This window comes from Ranitomeya variabilis, chromosome 4 (assembly GCF_051348905.1).
Source record: "Ranitomeya variabilis isolate aRanVar5 chromosome 4, aRanVar5.hap1, whole genome shotgun sequence".
Lineage (NCBI taxonomy): Eukaryota > Metazoa > Chordata > Amphibia > Anura > Dendrobatidae > Ranitomeya > Ranitomeya variabilis.
Genome location: NC_135235.1, coordinates 542,615,506 through 542,634,645, shown reverse-complemented (window position 1 = coordinate 542,634,645; position 19,140 = coordinate 542,615,506). Strand labels below are relative to the sequence as shown.

The following is a 19,140-nucleotide window of genomic DNA, read 5'->3' as shown; positions in this document are numbered from 1 at the left end:
GCCCTCCAGATAGCGGTTCGTCAGCAGGAATAATGACTCACAATCGAAAGTGACACATAGATGAACTTGGATTGAATATCTGTGTTCAATGATGATGCGAGTGCCGTGTTTTTCCTATTCAAGTCTATATTGCTTTGGCTGCCGAGCACTCAGATTGGATTGCACGTGCGATGAGCATTTTTTTTTTTTTTCTTAACATTTTTAAATATTTAGGATTGGTTACAGCGTGAACGTGCTGGGATAAGGTGTTATCTGGGCATGCTTGTGTGCTAACCGAGTTTCTTCCGTGTGCTCGAAATGTCCCTGCACCTCTATGTCTCGAGGCTGTTCAACAGCTGCAACACATGCAGGGATTCTCTGACAAACAGGTAATCCATTCACGTGTTGCTGCTGTCGAACAGCCACGAGACATGCAGTCGCGGACACTCGAACCTAGTATTCGAGCATGCCGAAGACACTCGGGTAGCACCAGAGCATGCGCAGATAACACCTTATTTGGCTGGCAGCACGGTAGGTCAATAAAAAAATGAATCATCAAAAGTACAGTATCTAATAATTGTGCACACAGTGTATGTATAAAGCCTCCTGGTACTACTGATGGTGGTGTGACCTGTGAACCCCACCAATTGCTAAAACCCCCTCTTCACTGACATTATTGTGTCAGTATGGATTGGGTGTGACGTGCACAGCACAAAATGACTGGTCAAGCAAAGCACAGGAGCTCGGTGCACCCTTAGTGTGGCCAAACAGTCCAGTGCACCTTTCCACCTGTTTTCTTTTGCATCTGTGTCTGCCCAACTCATCGTTGATTGACAGCTTTGGCATTATAATAGCGATAGAAGGGCAGAGATAGGCAGGTACCCCAAGATCACATGTGCTTGGTTTGAGCAGTCGTTTTGTGCCTTTACACTGTGGGGTTAGTATCTTTCATGTGTAATAAGGTCATCTAAATAGAAGGGGGGGGGTCTCCCACTCATGATTTCCATATTCTCAGGCTGTTATAAAAGGAGCATAGGACTATTGAACAACCTATGTATTTATTATATATGTGCGGCTACTGTTCTTGCATATAAACGTACAGGGAGGAAGGGACCCGATGGGGACAACCGACACCCATAATTATATTCAGGAAGGTGACACTGCAAAAATATGTTTACCATGTGGAGCAGTGGTTATAAATAGGACCGCTCTCCTCTCTCGCGGACTCAATGAGGCTTTGGGTTCCAGGACTGGACGGGAATGCTAAAACCCATCTAAAATGGCCAAAGAGACCTTCCCCTACTCAGCTGCCACCCTGCGATCCCTGCAGCAGCAGCGAGAACAGCTGGAGGATGAAGAGCGGAGAAGGGCGGTGCGGAGTCAGTGTCTCACCCGCAGGTTCCTGTCTGAGAGCCGGCCTTCATTCCCTACTGCCAACCGAAGGCTCCAATATTGCCGGGACATTGCCATTCATAACGCCCTGTACACCGGAGACGTGGAGAAGATTAAAGGGATATTCAAGGAAGATGGGTCAGCAGAAGTGTTGGTGGAGACCGTCAGTGAGGAGCTCCAATGGTCCCCAGAAATGGGTGAGAGAGTCTCTGGGGTGTGCAGTTCACTGTAAGGAAGGGTTAAATTTGCTGAGCAGATGTCACCATGTGGAGAAAGAAATGCCAGCTGCAAGGACACTGGAAAGTATTCAGCCACTGAGCGGAGGGGGCAACAATAGTGATAGGAGAGATACACGGATATGACCTGAGGTAATGGTAGCAGCTCATGAAGCTTCTATCAAATCACGGGGAGTGATTAGTTACTGAGAAAAAAAATTCCAGGTACTATTATTTATTCATTTTCTCCTGTGTTTTTATGACAGGAGAATTCATAAAGGTATGGCCTTCACTATTCTTGTCCATCAGGGAGGTTCCAACTTTCCTGAAGAGCGGTGATAGATCCTCTTTGCAGGACAGAGCCTCGTCATAATCCAATTATTTATTGTCCAACATAAATTTTCACTCAGATTGAGGTTCGGACTGTTGGCTAATCTTATCATTGAGGTGATATGTTTTCTGAAGACCCGCTGTAACATTCTTTACTTTGCTGTAAAATGCATTGTCATCCTAAAATATGGCTTCGTCATCGCCAGACCTCTCGCCTAAGAAAGTAATGTGAGCCGCATCTAAGATTTCCATGTACAGGCATGCCACAAACTGTCCCGATCAGAGTTACCTTATGGCTTTTGTGCTATTTTTTGATCAAAAAACAGTATTACTAAAAACTCTGTGTTATTTAAATGCGCTTGTACTTTTTTACTTAGTTACATCAGGGTTTTTGCTTACTTTTTTCTCTTGTAGGTTTTAATGCCACAAACTTTGCTGCTCGCTTTGCCTCGCTGAGCGTGTAGATGCACTGACACCTACCTGCTGCAATTCCTGAGCAAGCTCTGCACTGGGGTTGAACGGATCCTGTAGCTGAATCCACTGTCTGACACGGCACCCTCTGCTCTAAAGAACACCCTACAACGATTGCACCATTTAAATGCTGCTGTCAGAGCTTGACAGTGGTCTTTAAGGCTACTTTCATACTAGCGTTGTTGGCTGTACGTCGCAATGCGTCATTTAGGAGAAAAAACGCATCCTGCAAAGTTGTCTGCAGGATGCGTTTTTTCCCCATGGACTAACATTACCGACGTATGGCCGCACGTCGCAACCGTTGTGTTTTGGCAGACCGTCGGCACAAAAAAAGTTACATGTAACGTTTTTTTGCATGTTGTGTCCGCCATTTTCGACCGTGCATGCGCTGCCGAAACTCCGCCCCCTCCTCCCCGGACCTTACAATGGGGCAGCGGAAGCGTCGTAAGACTGCTTCCGCTGCCCACGTCGGGAATTATTTTCACAACGCGCATCGGCCCGACGCATAGCGACGGCCCCGTGCCGACTCTAGTGTGAAAGCAGCCTTACTGGTTAAACAGCAGCAATCAGAGCGAGCTCCAAACGGTGCTGGCATCTGCCATGTATGGTCTGCGCTCATCTTGTTCCATGACTAATGGATAAATCATGAAGGGGCTAATGATAAGGAAATGTGATTATTGTCTTCAGGAAGCGATCTTTACATGTTTCATTAGAACAGCACCAGACAAGTCCCAGCATCATCTGCTTGGCCAATATTCACTGCATATCACCTTCATCCAGTCATCCACCCTCCATGATGGTGTTCCCCCACCGCACTGAATCCTGAGTCCTGATTGACTTTGTGTTGGTTCTGGTTTTAATATGGCTTTTATATAAATCCCATTTCATTCATTTAAGTTCTTACAGTTCCGTCAGAAACATGGTTTTGGCATACAAATACTGAAATGTGAATAAAGCTGACGACGGTCATTATGCGTTGTTTCACTCTGCAAGTGAGGGACAGCGCTGATGATCAGTCTGTATTAAGATATTCTGTACAAGCAAAAAAAAAACCAAAAACTTAAAAAAAATCAAAATGTCTTTTTAATTAAAAAAAAAAAGAAAAATCAAGATTTTAATTTTAGGCAAAATAACCCAACCCTTAATACCCCCTTCCTCTTTTGATTAGTCCACTCCATTGCTTCTTCTTGCATGCACGATGTTGGTCCAGGCTTACTACTCAAATGGGGGCTGGGTATGTCAATAGGTAGGCGGAGGTAAGCAAAGGTTCGGTCCAACAGACACCGATTACCAACGTGGCAGCTGGATCAGTGTAATGTGTATCTTGTTGCTCAACCGTATATACAAAATATTGATATACATCCGCCATATTGTACACATTTTATACTTTCGTTATAAATATACGTGTGTGTGAATTACTCATCTCTCCCTGGTCTCTGCTGCTCCGGTCTCTCCAGCATTTTCTGACTCTGACATCTCAGGGCATGGACATCTACATACATATAAAAATATTTTTCTTTGAGTGTCTCCTGTAGACCGTGTTCCCATATAGCACAGATGCTGTTTACTGCTGCATTTTTGTTGGGTGTGCAGAGCGGATTGGATTAGTAAAACTCCCGCCAATTGGGCGTCTAAAGACGCTGTTGAACTGTGCGTTATTACTCTGTAGGCTTCTGTGGGAAGCCTGAAAAACACGTAGAAATGCGTGTAAAAACTCTGCGTTCTACATTACAAGCACCGTGGATGGGATCCCATTCCCACTGTGCTTCTATTTAACGCTGTGTAAACTCGCCTGCGGTTTGTGCTTACGAGCCGCAGCACGTCAGTGGAACTGTCATTAGATGCGGTAATTCCGCATAGTAACCTAAACACAGGCATTTATTAGAATTCAGCGTTCGAAAATACGCTGCATTCAAAATGCTGCTATTCTTGATCGTGGGCACGTAGCCTAATACAGATGGATGGGAGCGGTACCACAATACATGTACATGTGGATAGGAGCCATACTATAAACAGCGATAGCAGCATACTATAATACACGGGGATAGGTGCGGTAATATAATACAGAGGGATGGGAGTGGTACTATAATAAAGAAGGATGACAGTGATATACTACAGGATGATAGGAGCTGTACTATAAAATACAGAGAGATGGTAGCGGTGCTATTATAGAGATGAGAGCAGCACTATAATATACAGAGATAGGCGCGGTAACAGATTACAGAGGGTTAGGAGCAGTGCTATAATACAGAGGGATGGGAATGGTACTATAATAAAGAGGGATGAGAGTGAATGTAAGCAGTACTATAATACACGGGTATAGGAGCAGTGCTATAATACAGGGGGATAGTTGCGGTACTATAGTATCTGGGGATAGGAGTGGTAGTATAATATATGGAGGCAGGAGCAGCGCTATAATACAGGGGGATAGTTGCGGTACTATAGTATCTGGGGATAGGAGTGGTAGTATAATATATGGAGACAGGAGCAGTGCTATAATACAGGGGGATAGTTGTACTATAGTATCTGGGGATAGGAGTGGTAGTATAATATATGGAGGCAGGAGCAGTGCTATAATACAGGGGGATAGTTGTGGTACTATAGTATCTGGGGATAGGAGTGGTAGTATAATATATGGAGGCAGGAGCAGCACTATAATACAGGGGGATAGTTGTGGTACTGTAGTATCTGGGGATGGGAGTGGTAGTATAATATATGGAAACAGGAGCAGTGCTATAATACAGGGGGATAGTTGCGGTACTATAGTATCTGGGGATAGGAGTGGTAGTATAATATATGGAGGCAGGAGCACCGCTATAATACAGGGGGATAGTTGTGGTACTGTAGTATCTGGGGATGGGAGTGGTAGTATAATATATGGAGACAGGAGCAGTACTATAATACAGGGGGATAGTTGTGGTACTATAGTATCTGGGGATAGGAGTGGTAGTATAATATATGGAGGCAGGAGCAGTGCTATAATACAGGGGGATAGTTGTGGTACTATAGTATCTGGGGATAGGAGTGGTAGTATAATATATGGAGGCAGGAGCAGTGCTATAATACAGGGGGATAGTTGTGGTACTATAGTATCTGGGGATAGGAGTGGTAGTATAATATATGGAGGCAGGAGCAGCACTATAATACAGGGGGATAGTTGTGGTACTGTAGTATCTGGGGATGGGAGTGGTAGTATAATATATGGAGACAGGAGCAGTGCTATAATACAGGGGGATAGTTGTGGTACTATAGTATCTGGGGATAGGAGTGGTAGTATAATATATGGAGGCAGGAGCACCGCTATAATACAGGGGGATAGTTGTGGTACTGTAGTATCTGGGGATGGGAGTGGTAGTATAATATATGGAGACAGGAGCAGTACTATAATACAGGGGGATAGTTGTGGTACTATAGTATCTGGGGATAGGAGTGGTAGTATAATATATGGAGACAGGAGCAGTGCTATAATACAGGGGGATAGTTGTGGTACTATAGTATCTGGGGATAGGAGTGGTAGTATAATATATGGAGACAGGAGCAGCGCTATAATACAGGGGGATAGTTGTGGTACTATAGTATCTGGGGATAGGAGTGGTAGTATAATATATGGAGACAGGAGCAGTGCTATAATACAGGGGGATAGTTGCGGTACTATAGTATCTGGGGATAGGAGTGGTAGTATAATATATGGAGGCAGGAGCAGCACTATAATACAGGGGGATAGTTGTGGTACTATAGTATCTGGGGATAGGAGTGGTAGTATAATATATGGAGGCAGGAGCAGCACTATAATACAGGGGGATAGTTGTGGTACTATAGTATCTGGGGATAGGAGTGGTAGTATAATATATGGAGGCAGGAGCAGTGCTATAATACAGGGGGATAGTTGTGGTACTATAGTATCTGGGGATAGGAGTGGTAGTATAATATATGGAGACAGGAGCAGTGCTATAATACAGGGGGATAGTTGTGGTACTATAGTATCTGGGGATAGGAGTGGTAGTATAATATATGGAGGCAGGAGCAGTGCTATAATACAGGGGGATAGTTGTGGTACTATAGTATCTGGGGATAGGAGTGGTAGTATAATATATGGAGGCAGGAGCAGTGCTATAATACAGGGGGATAGTTGTGGTACTATAGTATCTGGGGATAGGAGTGGTAGTATAATATATGGAGGCAGGAGCAGTGCTATAATACAGGGGGATAGTTGTGGTACTATAGTATCTGGGGATAGGAGTGGTAGTATAATATATGGAGACAGGAGCAGTGCTATAATACAGGGGGATAGTTGTGGTACTATAGTATCTGGGGATAGGAGTGGTAGTATAATATATGGAGGCAGGAGCAGCACTATAATACAGGGGGATAGTTGTGGTACTGTAGTATCTGGGGATGGGAGTGGTAGTATAATATATGGAAACAGGAGCAGTGCTATAATACAGGGGGATAGTTGCGGTACTATAGTATCTGGGGATAGGAGTGGTAGTATAATATATGGAGGCAGGAGCACCGCTATAATACAGGGGGATAGTTGTGGTACTGTAGTATCTGGGGATGGGAGTGGTAGTATAATATATGGAGACAGGAGCAGTACTATAATACAGGGGGATAGTTGTGGTACTATAGTATCTGGGGATAGGAGTGGTAGTATAATATATGGAGACAGGAGCAGTGCAATAATACAGGGGGATAGTTGTGGTACTGTAGTATCGGGATGGGAGTGGTAGTATAATATATGGAGACAGGAGCAGTGCTATAATACAGGGGGATAGTTGCGGTACTATAGTATCTGGGGATAGGAGTGGTAGTATAATATATGGAGGCAGGAGCAGTGCTATAATACAGGGGGATAGTTGTGGTACTATAGTATCTGGGGATAGGAGTGGTAGTATAATATATGGAGACAGGAGCAGCGCTATAATACAGGGGGATAGTTGCGGTACTATAGTATCTGGGGATAGGAGTGGTAGTATAACATATGGAGACAGGAGCAGTGCTATAATACGGGGGGATAGTTGCGGTACTATAGTATCTGGGGATAGGAGTGGTAGTATAATATATGGAGGCAGGAGCAGTGCTATAATACAGGGGGATAGTTGTGGTACTATAGTATCTGGGGATAGGAGTGGTAGTATAATATATGGAGATAGGAGCAGTTCTATAATACAGGGGGATAGTTGTGGTACTATAGTATCTGGGGATGGGAGTGGTAGTATAATATATGGAGACAGGAGCAGCACTATAATACAGGGGGATAGTTGTGGTACTATAGTATCTGGGGATAGGAGTGGTAGTATAATATATGGAGACAGGAGCAGCGCTATAATACAGGGGGATAGTTGCGGTACTATAGTATCTGGGGATAGGAGTGGTAGTATAATATATGGAGATAGGAGCAGCACTATAATACAGGGGGATAGTTGTACTATAGTATCTGGGGATAGGAGTGGTAGTATAATATATGGAGGCAGGAGCAGTGCTATAATACAGGGGGATAGTTGTGGTACTATAGTATCTGGGGATGGGAGTCGTAGTATAATATATGGAGGCAGGAGCAGTGCTGTAATACAGGGGGATAGTTGTGGTACTATAGTATCTGGGGATAGGAGTGGTAGTATAATATATGGAGATAGGAGCAGTACTATAATACAGGGGGATAGTTGTGGTACTATAGTATCTGGGGATGGGAGTGGTAGTATAATATATGGAGACAGGAGCAGTGCTATAATACAGGGGGATAGTTGCGGTACTATAGTATCTGGGGATAGGAGTGGTAGTATAATATATGGAGACAGGAGCAGCGCTATAATACAGGGGGATAGTTGCGGTACTATAGTATCTGGGGATAGGAGTGGTAGTATAATATATGGAGGCAGGAGCAGTGCTATAATACAGGGGGATAGTTGTGGTACTATAGTATCTGGGGATAGGAGTGGTAGTATAATATATGGAGGCAGGAGCAGTGCTATAATACAGGGGGATAGTTGTGGTACTATAGTATCTGGGGATAGGAGTGGTAGTATAATATATGGAGGCAGGAGCAGCGCTATAATACAGGGGGATAGTTGTGGTACTATAGTATCTGGGGATAGGAGTGGTAGTATAATATATGGAGGCAGGAGCAGCGCTGTAATACAGGGGGATAGTTGTGGTACTATAGTATCTGGGGATAGAAGTGGTAGTATAATATATGGAGATAGGAGCAGCGCTATAATACAGGGGGATAGTTGTGGTACTATAGTATCTGGGGATGGGAGTGGTAGTATAATATATGGAGACAGGAGCAGCGCTATAATACAGGGGGATAGTTGTGGTACTATAGTATCTGGGGATGGGAGTGGTAGTATAATATATGGAGACAGGAGCAGCGCTATAATACAGGGGGATAGTTGTGGTACTATAGTATCTGGGGATAGGAGTGGTAGTATAATATATGGAGACAGGAGCAGCGCTATAATACAGGGGGATAGTTGTGGTACTATAGTATCTGGGGATAGGAGTGGTAGTATAATATATGGAGGCAGGAGCAGCGCTATAATACAGGGGGATAGTTGTGGTACTATAGTATCTGGGGATAGGAGTGGTAGTATAATATATGGAGGCAGGAGCAGCGCTATAATACAGGGGGATAGTTGTGGTACTATAGTATCTGGGGATGGGAGTGGTAGTATAATATATGGAGATAGGAGCAGCACTATAATACAGGGGGATAGTTGTGGTACTATAGTATCTGGGGATGGGAGTGGTAGTATAATATATGGAGATAGGAGCAGCACTATAATACAGGGGGATAGTTGTGGTACTATAGTATCTGGGGATAGGAGTGGTAGTATAATATATGGAGATAGGAGCAGCACTATAATACAGGGGGATAGTTGTGGTACTATAGTATCTGGGGATAGGAGTGGTAGTATAATATATGGAGACAGGAGCAGCGCTGTAATACAGGGGGATAGTTGTGGTACTATAGTATCTGGGGATAGGAGTGGTAGTATAATATATGGAGACAGGAGCAGCGCTATAATACAGGGGGATAGTTGCGGTACTATAGTATCTGGGGATAGGAGTGGTGGTATAACATATGGAGACAGGAGCAGCACTATAATACAGGGGGATAGTTGTGGTACTATAGTATCTGGGGATAGGAGTGGTAGTATAATATATGGAGACAGGAGCAGTACTATAATACAGGGGGATAGTTGCGGTACTATAGTATCTGGGGATAGGAGTGGTAGTATAATATATGGAGATAGGAGCAGTTCTATAATACAGGGGGATAGTTGTGGTACTATAGTATCTGGGGATAGGAGTGGTAGTATAATATATGGAGACAGGAGCAGTACTATAATACAGGGGGATAGTTGCGGTACTATAGTATCTGGGGATAGGAGTGGTGGTATAATATATGGAGATAGGAGCAGTACTATAATACAGGGGGATAGTTGTGGTACTATAGTATCTGGGGATGGGAGTGGTGGTATAACATATGGAGACAGGAGCAGCGCTATAATACAGGGGGATAGTTGTGGTACTATAGTATCTGGGGATAGGAGTGGTGGTATAACATATGGAGACAGGAGCAGCACTATAATACAGGGGGATAGTTGTGGTACTATAGTATCTGGGGATAGGAGTGGTGGTATAACATATGGAGACAGGAGCAGCACTATAATACAGGGGGATAGTTGTGGTACTATAGTATCTGGGGATAGGAGTGGTAGTATAATATATGGAGACAGGAGCAGTACTATAATACAGGGGGATAGTTGCGGTACTATAGTATCTGGGGATAGGAGTGGTGGTATAACATATGGAGACAGGAGCAGCACTATAATACAGGGGGATAGTTGTGGTACTATAGTATCTGGGGATAGGAGTGGTAGTATAATATATGGAGACAGGAGCAGCGCTATAATACAGGGGGATAGTTGTGGTACTATAGTATCTGGGGATAGGAGTGGTAGTATAATATATGGAGACAGGAGCAGTACTATAATACAGGGGGATAGTTGCGGTACTATAGTATCTGGGGATAGGAGTGGTGGTATAACATATGGAGACAGGAGCAGCACTATAATACAGGGGGATAGTTGTGGTACTATAGTATCTGGGGATAGGAGTGGTAGTATAATATATGGAGACAGGAGCAGTACTATAATACAGGGGGATAGTTGCGGTACTATAGTATCTGGGGATAGGAGTGGTGGTATAACATATGGAGACAGGAGCAGTACTATAATACAGGGGGATAGTTGCGGTACTATAGTATCTGGGGATAGGAGTGGTAGTATAACATATGGAGACAGGAGCAGCACTATAATACAGGGGGATAGTTGCGGTACTATAGTATCTGGGGATAGGAGTGGTGGTATAACATATGGAGACAGGAGCAGCGCTATAATACAGGGGGATAGTTGCGGTACTATAGTATCTGGGGATAGGAGTGGTAGTATAATATATGGAGACAGGAGCAGTTCTATAATACAGGGGGATAGTTGCGGTACTATAGTATCTGGGGATAGGAGTGGTAGTATAATATATGGAGATAGGAGCAGTTCTATAATACAGGGGGATAGTTGCGGTACTATAGTATCTGGGGATAGGAGTGGTAGTATAATATATGGAGACAGGAGCAGTACTATAATACAGGGGGATAGTTGTGGTACTATAGTATCTGGGGATAGGAGTGGTGGTATAACATATGGAGACAGGAGCAGCGCTATAATACAGGGGGATAGTTGCGGTACTATAGTATCTGGGGATAGGAGTGGTAGTATAATATATGGAGATAGGAGCAGTTCTATAATACAGGGGGATAGTTGTGGTACTATAGTATCTGGGGATAGGAGTGGTGGTATAACATATGGAGACAGGAGCAGCGCTATAATACAGGGGGATAGTTGCGGTACTATAGTATCTGGGGATAGGAGTGGTAGTATAATATATGGAGATAGGAGCAGTTCTATAATACAGGGGGATAGTTGCGGTACTATAGTATCTGGGGATAGGAGTGGTGGTATAACATATGGAGACAGGAGCAGTACTATAATACAGGGGAACAGGAACCCTAGGGAGAAAAGCTTGTGAAGGTAGGAGATAAGATGTAAGGGGCATAGAGGGCGCAGATCAGGTCCCCTACTGCAGGATAATAGAGCCTATAAATAATATTAGTGAGGCAGAGGTGACAGCTTTGTCGGCTTTATGGATGTCATGGGCAGAGTGGGTGATTGGGCTGTACTGAGGAGGAGCAGCCCAGGATGGCTTCTCTCACACTGGCCCAGCAGTGACATAGTGGCCGCAGTAGCTGAGTCCTGGCCATGAGGGTGGGGACAGAGAGGGCTATAGGGCGGGGGCAGCACGGGCTGTGAGGATAGAAAACAGGCACAGGAAGCTGTAACCTAGAGGAGCATGTAAACAGCCGACATGGAGGAGGCAGGGAGCCAAGAAGCTGGAGGGAGCAAAGGTAGAAACACACGCCGTGGGGGCTTTATCATTGCCATTCTGCGAATATTAGCACATAGAAAAACAAATTGAGTTTGGGGATCAGACAACCCCTGTAATTTCCCTGCTCTCTATCCCATCATTTCTATTGTTTGTACTGAGAGCTCTCCCACTGGGGTTTAGCTTCCTTTCATCCAGCCTAGTCCTACAGATCGGAGAATTCTGTGCTGTGCACGCTCATTTTTAGCTGTTGTTAAATTGCATTGATCATTATTATTATTATTAGAAATGACACCGCGTAATTCTTCCCTCTTAGGGCTTGTTCCCATGTTGCATTTTTGACATGGACCCCCCCCCCCCCCATAGCTTTTTACAGTACCAGCAAAGTGAATGAGATTTCTGAACTCTAGTGCACATGCTCCTTATTTTTCCTTGCAGATATGAACCCTCAAAGTGTTCTTTTTCCAATCTGCAGTGTCAATTCTTTAAGCGATTTGCTGTGTTTTTCACCCATTCAAATGATTGGGGAAAAAAATGCAAGTACAAAAAACTCATAATAAACGTGCATATTTTACGCAGCCTTTTTCCTGCCAACACTATGGTTTTAGTTGCAGAAAAATGTGCTGCAAATTCTGAAGGTGTACACACCCTTATTTGACCCATAAAAATATGTCTCCTTTGTGGTGTATAAAGCAGTCTGTGTCTCTTATGTGATGTATAGACAGCAGTCTCAATGTCTCCTATGTGCTGCATATACAACAGTCTCTGTGTCTCCTATGTAATGAATAAAGCAGTCTAAGGCTATGTGCCCACGTTGCAGAAATGCTGCGGAAATGTCCACAGCATTTCCGCAACTCCCAGCCGCTGGTAAAATGCATGTGGACTTCACATCTGTTTTCCTGCAAAACACAAGTATTTTGCAAGCGTTTTTAGCTTGCAGAATGCTTGCACTTTTCCAAGCGATTTGAAGCATCGCTTGGAAAAGTGATTGACAGGTTGGTCACACTTGTCAAGCATAGTGCTTGACAAGTATGACTAACTTTTTACTATTGATGCTGCCTATGCAGCATCAATAGTAAAAGATAGAATGTTAAAATAATAAAAAAAATAAAAATATGGTTATTCTCACCTTCCGACGGCCGCCGATCTCCTCAGCGGCGCTCCCGGTACGTTCTGTTCCCAGGGATGCTTTGCACGAAGGACCTTTGTGATGTCACGGTCGCGTGACCACGATGTCATCCCAGGTCCTTTGCACACAGCATCCCTGGGAACGGAAGCCGCCGCGTGCACCGCTGAGAGGCGGGAGGACTTCGGGGGCCATCAGAAGGTAAGTATATCCCTATTTTTAATTTTAATTCTTTTTTTTTTCAGAAATATGGCTCCATCCGCACATGAGGCACTCACTTTACGCATGGTGGGCATAGCCACATGTGTAAAGTGAGCGTTCAATGCAATTCTATGGCTGTGGAATGCGATTCCGCAGTGGGAAAATCCGTAGCATGGGCACAGCAACTGCGGAATCCCATGGGATTGCATGGGAATGCGTTCTTTTAAGCGTTTTTATGTGTTTCCGCTGCGGCAAAAAAGCGGCAGAAACGCATAAAGCGCGGCGTTGGCACACAGCCTAATTGTATCCAGTGTGATGGGTACAGCAGTCTCAGCTTTACGATGTAAACAGTCTCAGTGTATCCTATGTGATGTACACTGCTCAAAAAAAATAAAAAACAACACCATGTAACTCGAAGTCAATCACACTTCTGTGACATCAACCTGTCCAGTTATGAAGCAACACTGATTGTGAATCAGTTTCTCCCACTGTTGTGCAAATCGAACAGACAACAGGTAGAAATGATTGGCAATTAGCAAGGCAACTCCTTTAAAGAAATGGTTCTGCAGCGGGTGACCACAGACCATTTGTCTGTTCTCATACTTTTTGGCTGTTGTTTTGATAACTTTTGCATTTTGTCTTTGCTCTCACCCCTAGAGGTACAGTAGCATGAGGCATCTACAGTACAGCCCACACAAGTGGCTCAGGTAGTGCAGCTCATCCAGGATGGCACATCAGTGCGACCTGTGGCAAGAAGGATAGCTGAGTCTTTCAGCACAGTGTCCAGAGCATGGAGCAGATACCAGGCGACAGGCCAGTACACCAGAACACGTGGAGGGGGCTGTAGGAGGGCAAATACCCAGCAGCAGGACTGCTACCTCCTCCTTTATTCAAGGAGGAACTGTAGTAGCAGCCAGAACCCTGCAAAATGACCTCCAGCAGGCCACTAACATTCATGTGTCTGCTCAAACTGTCAGAAACAGACTCCATGAGGGTGGTATGAGGGCCTGATGTCCACAAGTGGGTGTTGTGCTCAGAGCTCAACACCGTGCAGGGCGATTGGCATTTGCCAGAGAACAGCAAAATTGGCAGATTCAACATTAGCGCCCTGTGCTCTTCAGTTGAGAGCAAGTTCATACTGAGCATATGTGACAGTCTGGAGATGCCATGGAGAACTTTCTGCTGCCTGTAACATCCTCCAGCATAACTGGTTTGGCAGTGGCTCAGTAATGGTGTGGGAGACATTTCTTTGTACGGCTGCACAGCCCTCCATGTGCTCGCCAGAGGTAGCCTGACTGCCATTAGGTACCGGAATGAGATCCTCAGACCCATTGTGAGACCATATGCTGGTGCGGTTGGCCCTGGGTTACTTCTGATGCAGAACAATGCTAGGCCTCATGTGGCTGGAGTGTGTCAGCAGTTCCTGCATGATGAAGGCATTGAAGCTATGGACTGGCTCGCCCGTTCCCCAGACCTGAATCCGATTGAGTACATCTGGGACATCATGTCTCGTTCCATCCTCCAATGCCATGTCGCACTACAAACTGTTCATTAGTTGACTGATGCTTTAATCCCGGTATGGCAGGCAATACCTTGGGAGATCATACGCCGTCTTATCAGGAGCATGACCAGGTATTTTAGGAAGGCCATAAAGGCATATGGAGGCCACACACATTACTGAGCATCATTTCCTTGTCTTGAGGCATTTCTACCGAAGTTGCCTGGAATTTGAATTTCCACTTGATTTTGAGGATCATTCCAAATCCAGACCTCCATGGGATATTCATTTTGATTTACTTTCATCATTTTTATGTTTTATTGTTATCAGTGAATTCCACTATGTACTTAATAAAGATTTGCAACTGGAATATTTAATTCACTGATATCTAGGATGTGGTATTTTAGTGTTCCCTTTATTTTTTTGGGCAGTGTATAAACGGCAGTCTCTGTCTAGCCTATGTGATATACATACAACAGTCTCAGTGTGTTCTATGTGATCTGTAGACAGCAGTCTCAGTGTATACTATGTGATAGGATACACTGAGACTGCTGTACACACATCACATAGGATACATTGAGACTGCTGTATACACATGTATACAGCAGTCTCAGTGTCTTCTATATGATGTGTACGAGAGTCTCAGTGTATGTTATGTGATGCAGAGTTTCTTGTTTGATGTATACAGCACAGTTTCAGTGTATCCTAGCTGATGTACACAGCAGTCTCAGTGTATCCTTTGTGATGTATACAGTAGCCTCAGTGTAGTGTTTTTCTACTTAGATATGTACATTTTCTATTTTCTTGATCGCAAAATTGGAACCTGCTTGACAATGGGTTCAGGAGAAGCCGGTCTCCAGGGAATACGGGCTTGAGTCATTTGTGGCGCAGTGGAAGATGCAGACACTCCTGTGTCTTTGCAGTGCTTCTCCTGAACCCATTGCTTACACTGGGCATTGACTCTACCGGGGCTTAATATGCTCTATGACATATTTCATTGCGGTGACATGACTTACCTGGTTTTCCCATGATGAACTGTCACTCAAGGAGGAGTGACTGACCCCACTCCCCAGCGACCAGGAAGTGAGGACACAGCAGAGCTGTGTGGTGCTCAAGGCACAACTAGAGAATGCCCCTTTAAAGGGAATCTGTCATTACGATCAAACCTCCTAAGCCGTCTATATGGGCATGTAGGTCATAGGAAACTGAATAAAATGATACCTGCGATCTGATCTCTTATTCCAGAGAAATCCCCATTTTTCTTAATACATAAATATGCTGGTAAGATATATGGGTAAGACTCAGATCTCCCTGCCTTCAGATATTTTTTTAAGTGAAAGTGGGAATTACCAGTGTGAGACATGTAATGACTCACTGTCTGCTCTACTAATCTCCTGCAGAGCTGTGCCTGATTATAACTAGCACAGTGCAGCAGAGCTGAACTTTGTCTCATTCAAAAACACATCTGCAGTTGTAGCTCTCCTCTCCTGGTGTTGTCACCTGGGCTGCAAACCTGTGTCGGACTCCCAAGTACCACTGATTTATCTCCAAGTAACACTGAGGAGAGCAGCTACAGCTGTAGATGTGACTGTGATAAGATAAAGATCAGTTCTGAGTATGATTATCGCTGTCAGTCATTACATGTCTCACACTGGTAACGCTCCATTTTATTAAAAATAATCTCTGGAGGCAGAGTCTCAAGCAGATCAGTGTCTGACCCATAGTCCTGAACATTTACATATAAGAAAAACGAGGATTTCTCTGGAATAAGACATTAGATCGCAGATATCAAGGTATCAGTTTATTCAGCTTCCTATGACCAACATGCCCATATAGATGGTTAGTGGAGCTGATCCTACTGACAGATTCCCTTTAAGTCCGAATTGACATAAGAGGTATGTTTTCTTTTATGAAAAAAAAAGAACAATTGTCATCGGTGTGCTTGATTCAATTCTCATCCATTATTAGTCTGTGGGTCCTTTTTTAACAACTGAGATTTTTTAAGCTTCTTTCTAGCATTAAGGACACTGAGCAACTTTACAACGAGAACGACAACGATCCGTGACGTTGCAGCGTCCTGGATAGCGATCTCGTTGTGTTTGACACGCAGCAGCGATCTGGATCCCGCTGTGATATCGCTGGTCGGAGCTAGAAGTCCAGAACTTTATTTCATCGTCAGGTCGGCGTGTATCATCGTGTTTGACAGCAAAAGCAACGATGTCAGCAATGTTTTACATGGAGCTAACGACCTGTGAGAAATGAGTCACCGTTACGTCACTGGATCGCTCCTGCATCGTTGTGGAGCTGCTGTGTTTGACGTCTCTACAGCGACCTAAACAGCGACGCTGCAGCGATCGGCTCGTTGTCTATATCGCTGCAGCGTCGCTGAGTGTGACGGTACCTTTAGCCTGTGAAAAATAGATACCACACTGATGTAGCACAGATACCATCTATGTGCTGCACTATTTCTCTAATGAGCCATTCATTTGTCATGTGAAACAAACAATTAACTAAAACTGGTGTGAGATCTATCTGCAAAAAAAAATGGATATAAACGTGGATGTGTGAATGGGACATGTGACATGAGAGAAAAGGAATGAACAAAAAATAGATACTGTTGATAGATAGAAGATAGATGATAGATAAATAGTTAGGTAGATAGATAATAGATGATAGATAGCTAATAGATGATAGATAGATAGCTAATAGATAGGTAGATAGATAATAGATAAATAATAGATAGATAGATAATAGCAGCATTTTTCATGCAAAAATGGCTGATAAGCAGTATATGGAGCCAGTGGATCTACACGTGCCCCATAGACATAATGATAATTCTCCATTACTCGACCTTCTACCACAATCATCACAACTATGGAAAATCTCAAAATAAAAAAAATGTCAAGTAAAACATGTAGTCATGCTCCTATTACTTCTACCCCTATATATAACTCCAGTAATAAAACATATGGAGAAAACATTACGGATGAAGCAATAGTTGTGAAATGAGACCTTCTGTCGCAGATCAATGAGGTGTGTGTGGGTTTTCATGTACTGTCATAGGATCCCTGCCAGGCCAGCTAATGGGTAACTTCACCCACCAAATAACCCCTATATCAGTCTGCCAGAAGAGGTCAGAAGAAGCCCCCCATACCTGGACTCATTACAAAGAGGTTGGTTATATGAGGCAAGTGTTTTCCAGACTAGTCGTGTTATTTCATCTATTAGTTAAGTTTTCCCAGGGTAACAGTGGGTTCCCTCTGAGCCGTACCTTACCTAGGTTGTCCAGTGTTAATGAAATTTGGCTGCCTTGTTCCCACGACAGCGCCATGGTTGCCTGCAGGTTGTGTGTGGTATGGCTTCTCTGAGTTCACTTTGCCGGAATTCGCCAGCAAACCCCGATATGAACAGGTGGGGGGCACTGTTTCAGGAATAAAGCAGCCATGTTTCCTGGTCCTTCACAATCTTTTTGGAAGCAATGCCAATTATTTCAGAGCCAAAACTCCTCCTAATGCTATTGCCAATTGCCTCATGATTTTGCTTCACAATTTTGCAGCCATTGGTCCATCAGGAGTGGGCGGAGCTTTAGTTCTGTGGCCGCTGCGCCATCTGGCGGTATCCTTAGGATATTATGACGTATACAGTGAAGTAGAAACCTTGGGTGGTGTGGACGTTATATGCCCATTTGTCTAGCAGGCTGACACTATGGATCATATTTCCTCCATGTAGTATTAATATTTGCTTTCTCCCCAGGCCTCTTCTCACTGACACCTAAGAGGTCGCACACCAGTCCACTGCGAATCACTGCTGGTCAGGGATATTCTGACTGTGTGCGACATTTGATATGCCACGGAGCAAACCCCAACACTCTAGCGGGTGAACGTGGTGCCCTACATGACTCCTGCGAGAGTCACCATACTGAGTGTACTCAAATGTTACTGAGCCGTGGAGCGGATCCCAATCTTCTGACTAAAAATGGAGAAGCACCCCTCCACATCTGTAGCACCAAAGAATCACTGGAGTAGGTACCTAACATGGGATAATCCTGGAAAATGTATGAGTATGCTTGATAATTGTGATGATAGACCATAAATTGTCCGGTGATCACTGGAACATCCGAGACGACCATTAGATTATTGGGACACTGTAGTCAATGCTGCATAGTATATGATGGACCTTGGTCAATGACAACCTTGACCTCGAGAAGGTCTACTCTTCTCGTGAATAACCAACGTTCATGGTCATGAATAATAAAAAACAATGGCAGTGAGACTAATTTCACCAGAAGAATTTATGACTCTTATGGATTAGCCCTTCTTATTTTAAAGGGGCTGTCCACTACTATCAACCACTACAAGAACATGTCCTTCTCGATCTGAATGTTTGCTCCATTAAAATAAAAACACCTATACTCACCGCCTGTGCCGGCGCCGTTCCAGTAGTGTTGGCACTTGCATTTTCAGGGCTCATGTGAGGTTGTTAGG

General features: G+C 44.1%; 1 protein-coding gene across 2 annotated transcripts in view; it reads left to right on the top strand.

The window, feature by feature from the left end:
* Positions 1-1,199: 1,199 nt before the first annotated feature.
* ASB16 (ankyrin repeat and SOCS box containing 16) overlaps positions 1,200-19,140 on the top strand; it is a 30,875-nt gene continuing 12,934 nt past the window's right edge. Inside the window, exons 1-2 of one of the 2 annotated variants that reach the window (XM_077252515.1) lie at positions 1,200-1,568; positions 18,410-18,677. In XM_077252515.1, the coding sequence (XP_077108630.1) occupies positions 1,259-1,568; positions 18,410-18,677 (578 nt within the window). In that variant the 5' untranslated portion in view covers positions 1,200-1,258. Of the gene's footprint in view, positions 1,569-11,741; positions 11,854-18,409; positions 18,678-19,140 lie in introns of those variants that run through there. The other variant, XM_077252517.1, reaches the window with a different exon arrangement.